Source organism: Giraffa tippelskirchi, chromosome Y, assembly GCF_054371585.1.
Source record: "Giraffa tippelskirchi isolate mGirTip1 chromosome Y, T2T-mGirTip1v1.2.pri, whole genome shotgun sequence".
In the NCBI taxonomy this organism is placed as follows: Eukaryota; Metazoa; Chordata; class Mammalia; order Artiodactyla; family Giraffidae; genus Giraffa; species Giraffa tippelskirchi.
In genome coordinates, this window is record NC_137290.1 from 1,137,694 (window position 1) to 1,151,751 (window position 14,058).

General features: G+C 50.5%; 1 protein-coding gene across 3 annotated transcripts in view; it reads right to left on the reverse strand.

The window, feature by feature from the left end:
• LOC145537807 (polyprenol dehydrogenase-like) overlaps positions 1-14,058 on the reverse strand; it is a 267,209-nt gene that overhangs the window by 109,435 nt on the left and 143,716 nt on the right. Inside the window, exons 7-8 of one of the 3 annotated variants that reach the window (XR_014076431.1) lie at positions 12,795-13,058; positions 4,680-7,409 (exon numbers count right to left, since the gene is read on the reverse strand). Coding sequence is in view for 1 of the 3 variants with exons in the window: in XM_081568680.1 (XP_081424806.1) it covers positions 12,855-13,058 (204 nt within the window). In the remaining 2 variants the exon portion in view is untranslated. Of the gene's footprint in view, positions 1-4,679; positions 7,410-12,572; positions 13,059-14,058 lie in introns of those variants that run through there. The other 2 variants (XR_014076430.1, XM_081568680.1) reach the window with 2 other exon arrangements.

Consider the following 14,058-nt stretch of genomic DNA (forward strand, 5'->3'; position numbering starts at 1 on the left):
TGCCTTTGGTCATTTTCCTTGAGAAATAACTTTGCGTCTCTAACGTGACCAGATGCCATTCTCCCCAAACACCCCAGGCAGACCCCGAAAGCGAATCCCACGCTTCTGACAGCTTCTGGCATTCTCTGAATCGCCGTGGACATAACTCCTCGCAGCCTCGCGGACTGCACACCATCACTCATGCACAGCCTCTGAGGTCCTTCATCGTCTCAGAAATGGATTGCCGTTATTTCATTCTGCTTTGGTACTGGTAAAAACTCGCACGGAAAGAATTTCAAAGACTGGCAGGAAATGATGGAACCCAATGGGGTCTGCGCTTCCCAAGTGGCTCAGCGTGTTAAAGAACATGCCTGCCAATGCAGGAGATGCAGGACAAGAGGGTTCAATCCCCGGGTTGGGAAGATCCCCCTGGAGGAGGGCATGGCAACCCACTCTGGTATCCTTGCCTGGAGAATCCCATGGACAGAGGAGCCTGGCGGGCTGCAGTCCCAGGGGTCGCAGAGAGTCGGGCACGACTGAGCGATCCAGCAACAGGGTGTGTTTCTTCTTGTTTTGAAGGTCGTGGAACTCTTCCTAGTTTTGCTCCTCGTACCCTTCAGAGACGGGGTTTTGAAAGGAAGCAGGGTTTCTGCTACAAGGGAGCGTTAAAGCCTGCTTGCCTTTGCCAAGAACGCCAAGTGTGCCCACTCACTCAGTCATGCTCAACTCTTGCGACTCCGTGGACTGTAGCCCGCCAGGCTCCTCTGTCCATGGGATTCTCCACGCAAGAATGCTGGAGTGGGTTGCCATTTCCTCCTCCAGGGGATCTTCCTGAGCCAGGAATCCAACTCACGTCTCCCACATTGGCAGGCAGATTCTTTACCACTGAGCCACTAGGGAAGCCCACAAGTTACCATTTTATGCTTTCTTCCCCTCAGGATATTCTTGAATGAAAAATTCTCAATGCATCTTCACATCCCGCAGCTCGGTAGACCAGAAGTCCCAAAGGGCCCTTGAAGGACAATTTAAGCATATTCTGGGTAAATGCATTCCTGGACTCATGACGGTAAAATGATTATTTGTAATTCTATGCACTTGGGGATCTTTAAATACCCATTTCAGTTACCCATGAGGGTGAAGAGGAACCATGAAAATAAGAATGTATCTATGAGATGACCCCAAGTGTAAGAAATGAGGACACTGTGACCAGAAATATGAAAAGTAAAAAATTAAGGGCAGGCATCACACACAGGAAGTTCAACACGACATCCTAGAATGAAGGCTAAGAATTATAAAGAAAAAAGAGAAGAAACAGACGCAGTTGATATCACCAGAAGTTGTAAGTTAGCAATAAAGGCAAAGATTGCTAGAAGTTTGTGAACCTCAGAAAATGCTTTGTTGAAGGTGAAAGTCTCTCAGTCGTGTCCAACTCTTTGCAACCTCATGGACTATACAGTCCATGGAATTCTCCAGGCCAGAATACTGGAGTGGGTAGTCTATCCCTTCTCCAGGGGATCTTCCCAACCCAGGGGTTGAACCCCCACACTGCAGGCGGATTCTTCACCAGCTGAGCCACCAGGGAAGCCCAAGAACACTGGAGTGGGTAGTCCATCCCTTCTCCGGGGGATCTTCATGACCCAGGGATCGAACTGGGGTCTCCTGTATTGCAGGCGGATTCTTTACCAACTGAGCTCTCAGGGAAGCTCTAAAAACAAAGATCACTAAGGCGAGTTATAGTCCTGTGCGTGACTCGCTTCATTGAAGAGAGCCTCAGAGACTGGAGAGTTAAGCTTTTTACTGCGTTCGTACGCTCCCCCACCACACACGCAGAGACCCAGGACATTGTTATGTCTGGGATGGTGTTTGTGCTTTTGCGGCTTTTGTTAAACAACCGCTTAGGGTAGCAGTACCCAGACAACAGAACACACACAACTTCAACACGTTTCTTAAATGACAAATTTGGTGACTACGGAGCTTGGATGGAAAACCATGCCTGGCATGGATTTACCCCTAAGCGTCCCTCAGACCGAATGCATAGGTCTTGCTGCCCACTCGGCAAACCCGGGTGTCGACAGGGCTCATGTTAGCAGCATCAGTTGATGGAAGAAGAGTCAGCAAGACAGACACCAAAAAGCTTAATGACGGCACCCATTGCGAGACTTGACACATCCCGAGGACCAGTCCACTTGGGAAACAGGCATGGCACTACCTCCCTGACCCCTGGGTCTTCTGAGAAGCTTCCACAATCAGCCTCCCAACCCCTCCAGCCTTGGAGGGGGCCCAGTGCACCTGCTATGGTTGTATTTCCTAAAAGCCAAGGTGAAAGGTATTTATGAAATAGACACCCTCATAATTCAGTTGGTATCAAGACAGAGGAAGCTTCAACTGGGCCGCGTCTGGCACAGACCTGCCTTTGCAGAGCTCACTCTTTCCCATGAAATTCTGGGCATTAGGACTTGATGTCCTTGGGGCCATTACCCATCCCAGCCTAGCTGGCAAAGCTCCTTTAGGACAAGAGCTCCTTGCCCCTCAACAGTGAGCTCCATCCGGTGTTTGCTCAGGGCCTGGCTGGGTAGCCCTACTCAGCACACGGTTGCTGAAAGGATGGATGCATGCATCCATGTGTGAGTGGATGGATGGATAGATCAGCGGTTGATGGATAAATGGATGGATGGGGGGGTGGATGGATGAAGGATGGATGGATGAAAACATGGAAGGATGACGGATGGGTGGATGAAAGCATGGATGGATGAATGGGTGAAAGGATGGATGGATGAATGGATACATGGATGGATGGATGGGTAGATAGATAGATGGGTGGATAGACAGATAGATGGAAGGATGGATGGGTGGATAGATGGAAGGATGGATGGGTGGGTGGGTGGATGAATGGATGGATGGATGGGTGGATGGATGGATGGGTGGATGGATGGATGGATGGATGGATGGATGGATGGATGGATGGACGGATGGATGGGTGGGTGGATGGATGGATAGATGGATGGGTGGATGGATGGATGGGGAGATGGGTGGATGGATGGATGGATGGATGGATAGATGGGTGGGTGGATGGATGGATGGGTGGGTGGATGGATGGATGGATGGATGGATGGATTGGTAAATGGGTGGATGGATGGATGGATGGATGGATGGATGGATAGATGGGTGGGTGGATGGATGGATGGGTGGGTGGATGGATGGATGGATGGATGGATTGGTAAATGGGTGGATGGATGGATGAATGGGTGGATGGATGGATGAATGGATGGATGGATAGATGGGTGGATGGATGGATGGATGGGTGGGTGGATGGATAGATGGGTGGGTGGATGGATGGATGGGTGGGTGGATGGATAGATGGGTGGGTGGATGGATGGATGGGTGGGTGGATGGATAGATGGGTGGGTGGATGGATGGATGGGTAGATGGGTGGATGGGTGGATGGATGGATGGATGGATGGATGGGTGGGTGGATGGATGGATGGGTGGATGGGTGGATGGATAGATGGGTAGATGGATGGGTGGGTGGATGGATGGATGGGTGGATGGATGGGTGGGTGGATGGATGGATGGATGGATGGATGGGTGGGTGGGTGGATGGATAGATGGGTGGGTGGATGGATGGATGGATGGATGGATGGATGGATGGGTGGGTGGGTGGATGGATGGATGGGTGGGTGGATGGATAGATGGGTGGGTGGATGGATGGATGGGTAGATGGGTGGATGGGTGGATGGATGGATGGATGGATGGATGGGTGGGTGGATGGATGGATGGGTGGATGGGTGGATGGATAGATGGATGGGTGGGTGGATGGATGGATGGGTGGATGGATGGGTGGGTGGATGGATGGATGGATGGATGGATGGGTGGGTGGATGGATGGATGGGTGGATGGATTGGTAAATGGGTGGATGGATGGATGGGTGGATGGATGGATGGATGGGTGGATGGATGGGTGGGTGGATGGATGGATGGATGGATGGATGGATTGGTAAATGGGTGGATGGATGGGTGGGTGGATGGATGGATGGGTGGGTGGATGGATGGATGGATGGATGGATGGATGGATGGGTGGGTGGATGGATGGATGGGTAGATGGGTGGATGTATAGATGGGTAGATGGGTGGGTGGATGGATGGATGGGTGGGTGGATGGATGGATGGGTGGATGGATGGGTGGGTGGATGGATGGATGGATGGATGGATTGGTAAATGGGTGGATGGATGGATGGGTGGATGGATGGATGGATGAATGGATACATAGATGGATGAATGGGTAGATGGATAGATGGAAGGATGGATGGATGGATGGGTAGATGGACAGATGAAAGCATGGGCGGATGGATGGATGAAAGGTTAGATGGATGAATGGACACATAGATGGATGGATGGGTGAATGGATACACGGATGGATGGGTGGATGGATGGATAGATGAAAGCATGGATGGATGGACGAAGGATGGATGGATGAGGCGGTCATCCCCATTGGTGAAGAGAACTCACTGATGCTGCGTGGACGGGACAAACGAGCAGCCTGACTGACGAGTGCACATGCCGAGTCACAGTTTGCCCAGGGATGGAAGGTCCTCCATCCCGGTGAGTGTCCACAACAGCCCCCTCCCAGGCTCCCCAAACATCAGCGCCAGGCTCAAACCCAGAATCCCAGTGCTCATGATGCCTCGGATTCAGCCGTACTCACCCAGCGGTGCACAGGACTTCTCCAGGTGCTGGACAGTGTCTCTGAGCTCGGAGGAATGTTCCGCGGTCAGGTGTGCAGGGAACACGGTAAGTTCTCCAGAACCGAGTTCTCCCTCTCCCCTGGCGAACAAGGGCTTCCCGGGTGGCTCAGGGGTAAAGAATCTGCCTGCCAATGCAGGAGACGTGGGTTAGATTTCCTAGGGTCACGAAGATCCCTTGGAGAAGGAAATGGCAACCCACTCCAGTATTCTTGCCTGGGGAATCCCATGGACAGAGGAGCCTGGAGGGCTACAGTCCATGGGGTCACAAAGAGTCAGACACGGCTGAGCACGCACGCCCACCCAGCAGATGAAAGACATAAGGGAAGTCATGAGATGAGAAGGGGCCATCTGAGGCCAGGGTTCCACAAGGTTCCACTTGACCTTGGAGCCTCTCTTTGCTCAAGGATTATGGAATCCCCCAGGGATTCTCGAGAGACTCAGCAAGAACGAGAACTCAGCAAGCTTATTCTCTCAGTGACAAAGGATGGCGGCTTGGCCAACTTCCCCATCCTGAGCCCGTACTTAGGAACCACCTTTGTGATGACGGGAAGAGTAGCTGGCACTTGTGGACGATGACTGTAAGCCACGCAAAGCCTCTCTGGTGACACACAAGCCTCGAAGGCTGGGGTCTTCCTGTAAGTCAAGATTCCACTTCTTGGTACATCATTCCGGCTGTTCGGAAATATTAGATGAGGCATGTCTCCATCTTGGTTTCAACACAGGAAGTAATCCTTGTTCTCAAACAGGACAGTCACGGCCGTAGCACTTAGCAGAATATCTGAGCAGTTCTGGGATGTGCCGGCATCCAGGGGTGAAGGCGGCAGCTCAGTGGGTCTCAAAATTGTCTGAGCAAGAGGATGGCTTGAGGAGGTCTAATAAATGCTGACGCCCAGAGGGATGAGCTTGGGAATTCTGGTGAAGGTGGGGCTGAGCGTTAATTGTTTTCAGAGGCTCCCCTAGGCAGCCTAAACCCATTAGCCTTACCCGACCTTGTCATCATTCAGTTGCCAAGTCGTGTCCGACTGTTTGTGACTCCATGGACTGCAGTACGCCAGGCTTCCCTGTCCCTCACCACCTTCCTGGAGCTTGCCCAAGTTCATCTCCACTGAATCAGTGATGCCATCCAACCATCTCATCCTCTGTCGTCCCCTTCTCCTCCTGCCTTCAATCTTTCCCAGCATCAGGGTCTTCTCCAATGAGCCAGCTCTTCACATCAGGTGGCCAAAGTATTGGGGCTTCAGCCTCAGTCCTTCCAATGAGTCTTCAGGACTGGACCTTGGGGATGGTCTTCACCACCCATGACAGGCTTGAGCACATGGATGGTTTGATGGCAGAGAGGATGCTGGAGGTGGGGCTGCCCTTATTGGCTGTAGACTCGCTTCTCTTTCTTGAGGTTGGAAGGAATGTGAGCAAAGAGGGCTACAGCATTTGTGGTTCCAGTGCAAAATGAAACTGTGGATTCCTTGTTTTCACTTCATTAAGAACTTCAAGATGGTGGTCACAGAGCATTAAGGCAATAGATGTTCTTATGAACCCAGGGTCCTGTGTAGCTACATGGATCAGTCAACCAGGAGGGCAACTCTGGATATGCATACAAGAAGCTGTGATCTCCAAGGTTCTCCAGGTCATCAGAGAAGGAACGAATGTTTTCTGTGTTTTCAAGCCTTCTGGTTCATGTAGGATGTTGTGGATGGAATACTGTCTACCAAAAATTATGAGCACGTCTTAATCCCTATTATTGGTGGATATGACTGTTGGCAAAAGGATCTTGGAAGATGTAACTAATGAGGGACCTTGAGATGAAGAGATCATTCTTGACTATCCACATAGAAGCGAAGGGTCTGAGACGAGGTTCCTCCTGGATGGGGGTGGCCCTAAACCCGATGACAGGGTCCTTATAAGTCACAGAAGAGGAGAGACATGGACACAGAGGAGAAGCCACGTGGAGACAGAGGCGGAGGTGGGAGGGAGGCAGCCACCAGCCCGGGATGCCTGGAGCCCCCAGAAGCTGGAAAAGGCAGGAAGGACCCTCCCCTGGAGACTCTGGACAGAGCTCAGCCTAGGGACACCATGACCATTTGAGGACCGTCTCCAGGGCTGGGGGAGGATGGATGTTTGTTGTTTTTAGCCACCTGTTTGGGGTCCTCAGTTACAGCCGCCCCAGGACATTCATGTAGACAGCACAAGAGTGAGCTGGGTGACTCAGCAGGGCTGTCCACGGGGACCACGGGTCCCCATCACACAGAGATCCAAGCGATGAGTCACTGGGACCCACCAATCGTCTTGTGGGTCCACACGGTGATTGTCACTTCTGCAGCAGGGAAGAAGGCGGTCAGGAATCTCTGACCCTTGGCTTTCACTGTCTCGATGATCTCTGCCTGCTGTCTCCCTTGTGCTGGTCCACAGTCCCTGGGAGACTCCTTGTCATGCCACGGCTCTCCTGGGAAGGGTGTCAGGATGTCTCTTATCCAAGTAGACGCCCTGCAGAGTCATGGCACCTACAGAAGTCTCTGGCTTGTTCCTCTTGGGCCACCACGTGGGCAGTCCTGTGTGCCGATGTCTCTTCTCCGCCAACCACAGCCGCACACGGGCCGGACGGTGACGACTCAAATGCACACGTCCCCGTCTCCCGCTCCTTTACACTAACGCCTCCTGGTTCCGCGACACCGAATCCATTGCATCCCGTTCATCTGTAATGAAAACATGGTCTCTGGGGTTAGACACACCTCAGGGTCCCATCCAAGTGCCACCGGGACCTTGAAACGAGGTCAGACATTGAGTCTTTGTGGGGGCAATTTCCCACCCATATGAAGGATTTACAATTCTCCACACGGCACACAGGGGCCGACAGCCAGTGTCCACATACCACGGACCTCGGATAAGTCTGACCTTCCCCCCTTTCTGTAAATAGTTTCATTAGAACACAGCCACACACGTGAGCATTGTGTCTGTAGCTGCTTGTGTGTCATATGGAAGACCTGAATAGTTGTAAGAGAACATACAGCCCTACCGTAGGAAGATATTTATTAACTGGTCCTTTATGTAAAAAGTTGGCTCTCCTGGAATGCTATCTATCTGAGTATCATCACTCATGAATATCTATCATCTATCTATCCATCCATCATATCTACCTATCCACCCATCCATCCATCATCTGTATCATCCATCCATCTATCCATCCATCCTCCCATCATACCCATCATCAATCCTGAATATCTGTCTATCCATCCATCCATCCATCCATCCATCCATCACACCTATCATCAACCCTGAATATCTATCCATCCATTCTATATATCTGTCTATCCAACCATCATATCTATCCATCCACCCATCCACCCATCATGTCTAGCATTAGTCCTGAATATCTATCATATCTCTCTGTCTATCCAACTATCATATCTATCCATCCATTACACCTATCATCAATCCGGAATACCTATCCATCCATTCTATCCATCTATCTATCTATCTATCTATCTATCTATCTACCCAACCATCTTATCTATCCATCTATTCATCTATCCATCATGTCTAGCATCAGTCCTGAATATCTATCATATCTCTCTGTCTATCCAACCATCACTTCTATCCACCCATTACACCTATCATCAATCCGGAATATCTACCCATCCATTCTATCTATGTATCTATCTACCCAACCATCATTATCTATCCATCCATCCATCCATCCACCCATCATGTCTAGCATCAGTCCTGAATATCTATCATATCTCTCTGTCTATCCAACCATCATATCTATCCATCCATTATACCTATCATCAATCCTGAATACCTATCCATCCATTCTATCTATATATCTATCTACCCAACCATCTTATCTATCCATCCATCCATCTATCCATCCATCATCTGCATTGTAAGTCCTGAATATCTATCATATCTATCCATCCATCCAGCATATCTATCCTGAATATCTATCAATCAACTGGTCTATCAGTCTACCTATCTCTATAATGTATCTATCTTTCTATCCATCTCTTTCTATCTATCATTCTATGTCTACCTAAATATCATCTAGCCAGCATCTATCTACATATCCATGTGTCTGAATACCATGCCTAACATACATCTGTCTACCTACCTATCCATCTATCTACCTAAACCAGAACATATAGATACCTGATACTCGTTTAGAACAGATAGCTGAATGAATAAACAGATGAGTAAATGATGTCCGTGAAAGGTTCTTGCACTATATCTGAGAACACAAATCTCCAGAACCTTTCCCTGTCTTTTGCTTCTAAAGGGAAGCAGAGCTACCGAGGAGAGGTGGAAGTGAAGCCCCCGTGAGCCCGCCATTCTCCAGGCAGATGGCGACAAGCAGACAGGAAAGTGAAAATGCACACCTCCCGGCAGGGTACCATTCATGGCGGTGCTCCTATTCCAGGGGCCATGTGTGTGATGAGGACGTTGTGAGTTCCTGGGGACAGTGTCATGACAGCCGTGTCCTCTGACTTCAAAGCTGTGCCTGGACACCTGTGGAAACCTTCCTCCTGTCTGGTGCCACCTGGTGAATGGCATTGCCCCAACACCAACACCATGTGCCCAGATGACCCATCACCAGAAATAAAGATTGGGCAGTGTCCCTGCAGCCCCTTCCATGGTGAAGAAGCAGGTATTAAACACCAAGACACAGCTTCGGCATCTTTGTTCAGAAGCAGATTTGTTTAAAGTTGAACACCTTTGCCAAGAAACGCGCCCTGCCCCAGAGGCAGGAGACTGAAAGAGATTCCATTCTTGGTTGTCTTGAGTATTCCCAACTGAGAGCCGTGGTGTTCCTTCATGTTTTCATTAAGTGACCACTGAATAAACACTTTGTTCCACAAAAATGAACCCTCCTTCACTGTTGGTGGGAGCGTAAATCGTGCACGCTCTATGGAGAACAGGATGGAGGTTCCGCAAAAAATTAAAAATAAGAGTTGCCGTATGATCTAGCAATCCCACTTCTGGATCCAGAAAAGAGGAAAACTCTAACTCGAAAAGATAGACGGACCCCACTGATCACACCAGCACTATTTACGACAGCCAAAACCTAAGCGCCCATCGAGAGACAAACGGATCAGAAAGAGGTGGTATATACACACAATGGAATAGTACTCAGCCATGAAAAGGAATAAAATAATGACATTTACAGCAACACAGATGAACCTAGAGATTATCATGCTAAGTGAAGTAAGTCAGACAGAGAAAGACAAGTACCATATGATAATCACTTATATGTGGAATCTAAAAAAAAAAAAATGATACAAATTAATTTATTTACAAAACAGAAGTAGAATCATGACGTGTGGTTGCCAAAGAGGAGAAGGTGGGGAAGGAACACATTAGGAATTTGGAATTAACACATGCAGACGACTGTATATAAAACAGATAACCAATAATGACCTAATGTACAGCACAGGGAGTCATATTCAATATCTCGTAATAACCAATAATGGAAAAGAATCTGAAAAAGAATATGTGTGTATATATAGGGTTGGGCAAAAAGTTCCCTGGGGTTTTTTCATGACATCTTCAGTTCAGTTCAGTTCAGTTCAGTCGCTCAGTCGTGTCCGACTCTGTGACCCCATGGACTGCGGCACGCCAGGCCTCCCTGTCCATCACCAACTCCCGGAGTTTACTCCAACTCATGTCCATCAAGTCGGTGATGCCATCCAATCAGTTTGCAATGCTATCCAACCATAACATCGTATAGAACCTCGAACAAAACTCTCTGGCCAACCCAAGGTATTTATAACTGAATTACTTTGCTGTACACCTGAAAACTAACACCATATTGCAAATTAACTATAGTTAAAGAAAATGTTTTAAAAAAATAAACACTCCATTCTGGAAGCACGCTCCATCCATCTTAGAACCAAGAAGCCGTTTATAAAGCCTCTGTCATCAAGAGTCAGACACAACTGAAGCAATATAGCACACAGGCACGCACACCGTCATGAAGTATAAATCCAACTCTGGAGGTGCTGCTGGTTGCAGCCCCAATGCCTAGTGTGCTGGAAGCCCAGTGTCAGGTTTGGGGCCTCTATAGGATTTCATCTGTCGAGGGAATACGGTCAGCTAACCAGCGGTCACTGGTCTTGAAATCCAGGGTACGGTCCGGCAGGAAACACATACAGTCATTTTGCTGGCATCCCCCGTGCCTGAACTCTCCACACTAGAATATGACGAGCCAAGGGCCATTCTCAGAGACAGGATCGAGCCTTCCTTGACCTGACTGGTGGGTTGCCCACCCGGGGTCCAGGCAAGAGTCCACCACCCTGTGTGAGGTGTTCACAAGTGTCAACAACTGTGTGAGTTTCTCGTAACAAATCCCGATTGCGGTGTTGGTGTTTTGTTTGTCTTTTTATTTGCTGTGTCTGAATCTTTGCCTGCAGGCTCCTCTGTCCCTGGGATTCTCCAGGCAAGAAGACTGGAGTGGGTTGCCATTTCCTTCTCCAGGGGATCTTCCCGACTCAGGGATTGAAACCCGGTCTCCTACAACGGCAGGCGGCTTCTGAGCCACCAGGGAAGACTCTTGGTGTTTTTTTTAAAAAACTGAAATTTATTCTCAGTTTTTTTATAATTTATTTTTTCACATTAAAATATATATATATATATTTTTTGGCTGCACCATGTAGCATGTGGGATCTTAGTTCCTTGAACAGGGGTCAAACCTGTACCCCTATCACTGGAAGCCTGGAGTCTTAGCCACTGGACCAGCAGGGAAGTCCATTGTCTCTCACTTCTGCAGATGCAGGGCTGAGCTCTGTCCAGAGGCTCCAGGGGAGGGTCCTTCCCACCTCTTCCAGCTGCTGGGGTCTCCAGGTGTCCATCCCCGGGCTGGTGGCCTCCCCTCTCCCGTCTCTGCCTCCATAGTCCCATAACCGCCTCCTGTTCCGTAATCAAATCTCCCTCTACCTATCTCTGATAAACAACCTCACGAGCACATTGGTAAGCAAGAACAAGGGCCTATCTGAAGACCTTCGTTATCATCGGCAATGATTCTTTCCCCAGATACGAACACGTCTGCGGTGTCCCAGGTGGCAAACTGGTAAAGAATCTGCCCGCCGATGCAAGACATGTAAGAGACCAGGGTTCGATCCCTGTGCCGGGAAGACCCCCTGGAGAAGGAAATGGCAACCCACACTAGTGTTCTTGCCTGGAGAATCCCATGGACAGAGGAGCCTGGCGGGCTGCAGTCCATGGGGTCACAGAGAGTCGGACACGACTGAGCAAGTAAACAACACCAACCACATTCTGGTTTGAAGGCTAACTCACGTCCTGCGGTGTAAGCCATACTCCAGGAGAGGGACACGCCCGTATTAACACGTGATGAAGGGAGAGGCAGAGAGCAGGAGGGAGGTTTCACGTGCCCGCGGAAGGTGAAGTGGACAGAAAAGCCTAAAATGTGGTGGAGGTGGTCCAGACACCCACACCCCGTCCACACCTGCGTCCTAGAGAGCCCCGTGGGGACTGGTGTCCCGCGCTGCCCTGGTATCACGCGTCCTACAGAAGTACCTACCCCTCCGGAGATGGTCCTTCCATGAGTCGTGGGGTGAGACCACTGCTAGGAGCCCTGGGGGCCACAGGTTAGCCCCTAGGAGCCGGTCGTCCTGAAGACGGTGCATCCTTGATCAAGACAGTAAGGAAGGAAGGCTCAAAGCGTCTCCCTTTCTGGGACCCAGGAATCAGAGATGCCTCTCTGGCACGATTCGTGTGTGAGAGAGACCGGAACACAGGACATCCTCGAAGCTACCAGACTTCCCTTGAAAGCGTTTGTTTCACCCAAAACCTGTCTACCCCAGGGTCCACGGCGCCTCTGCGCTTAAGGAAGGAACACCGCCCACGAGGCTTGCAGGATTTAATGACTCAGAGCACCCGGTACAACTGGACACTTAGCGGGGGTCACAGGATTCATGGCTGAGAACCACACCAGCTCAGGGGTCCACTCAGCGTTCCTCTTTCCCGTGAGTTCCCACCCGGGTCATGACGGGAGACTCTGGGGGCACAGAGCCCGGAGGGTCGGGGGGAAGAGGGTGATGGAGAGACGTGGTCCAGCACAAACAGACCTGCGAGGGCAGCGCAGACCGCAGTGTTCCCCATCGGACCACGGTCTTCCTGGCGGACTGCTACCCGCCGAAGGTCTCCCGGGTCACGTCAGCGATGCCCGTCAGCTGGCAGCTTCTGGCCCAAAGCTGCCGTTGAAGCTCTGGGTCGTACGTGGCCTCCAGAGACCAGGTCTCCCTCTCGTTGTAGAGATAAAGGCCACCGAGACCTTCCAGTGCTGGGGTGACTGCGGCGTAGACGGAGGTCCAGGCTCCCTCGTCCGGGGTCTGCAGGGAGAAGGAACACAGAGGCAGATGCTAACTGTCAGGGCAGGGACACGGGGGTCTCGGGAGCCCACGGACGTTGAGGGGGAGACACGGGGCCCCTGACCAGGGCCCATCGACTCATCAGCTCAAGCCTGGCTGGCCAAGGCTGGGGGAGCTTGCACTCCGTGACCTCGCAATGGTGCACCCTTGTGGGTTTCATTCCCACGTTGTTCTCATGTGTTTCCACAGACGCGTACAAAGGGCCTCCATTCCTCTGGACGACCCAAAGGAATCAGCCCCTAAAGAGAAGGCTGGATACATCTCAAGAGAGCAGAGCCCTGTGGCTACAATGAGAGGGTCTCTTTTCATGGAGCTGAGTCACTCCAGGGCTGAGACAAAGTGTGGGTTCTGGGCACAGGTCCTGAGTTTAAATACTCAGGTCTCCAGTCCTTTTTTTTTTTTAATTCATTTTATTGAAATATAGTTGATTTACGAGGCTTCCCAGGCGGCACTAGTGGTAAAGAACCCGCCGGCCAATACAGGAGACTAGAAGAGACGCAGGTTTGATCCCTGGGTTGGGAAGATGCCCTGCAGAAGGGCATGGCAACCCACTCCAGTGGGCTGTACCCACTCCCGTATCCTTGCCTGGAGAATCCCATGGACAGAGGAGCCTGGGAGGTTACAGTCCATGGGGTCTCAGAGAGTCGGACCCGCCTGAAGCGACTTAGCATGTGTGCAGAGTTGATTTACAAGGTTGGGTTAACTCCTGCCATGCGGGGCAGGCTCTCTGAAACCAGAATGCTTGCTCACTGGGTCAAAGCAGATGGTGGTTCAGCCTCGGGGTTGAATGCGTGCTCTCTAGCAATTTGAAAGGAAATGTTCAGACAGCAGAAAGGTTCTTGCTTTCCAAGCAGGAGAGGAGATATGATACGAGAACCGGAAAGTCTGAAGAGGAGCCTGAAAGGCATTAGAGAGACGGGAGAAAAGTGGATGCTGGGTGGAAGGCTGCAGGTTGGAATAT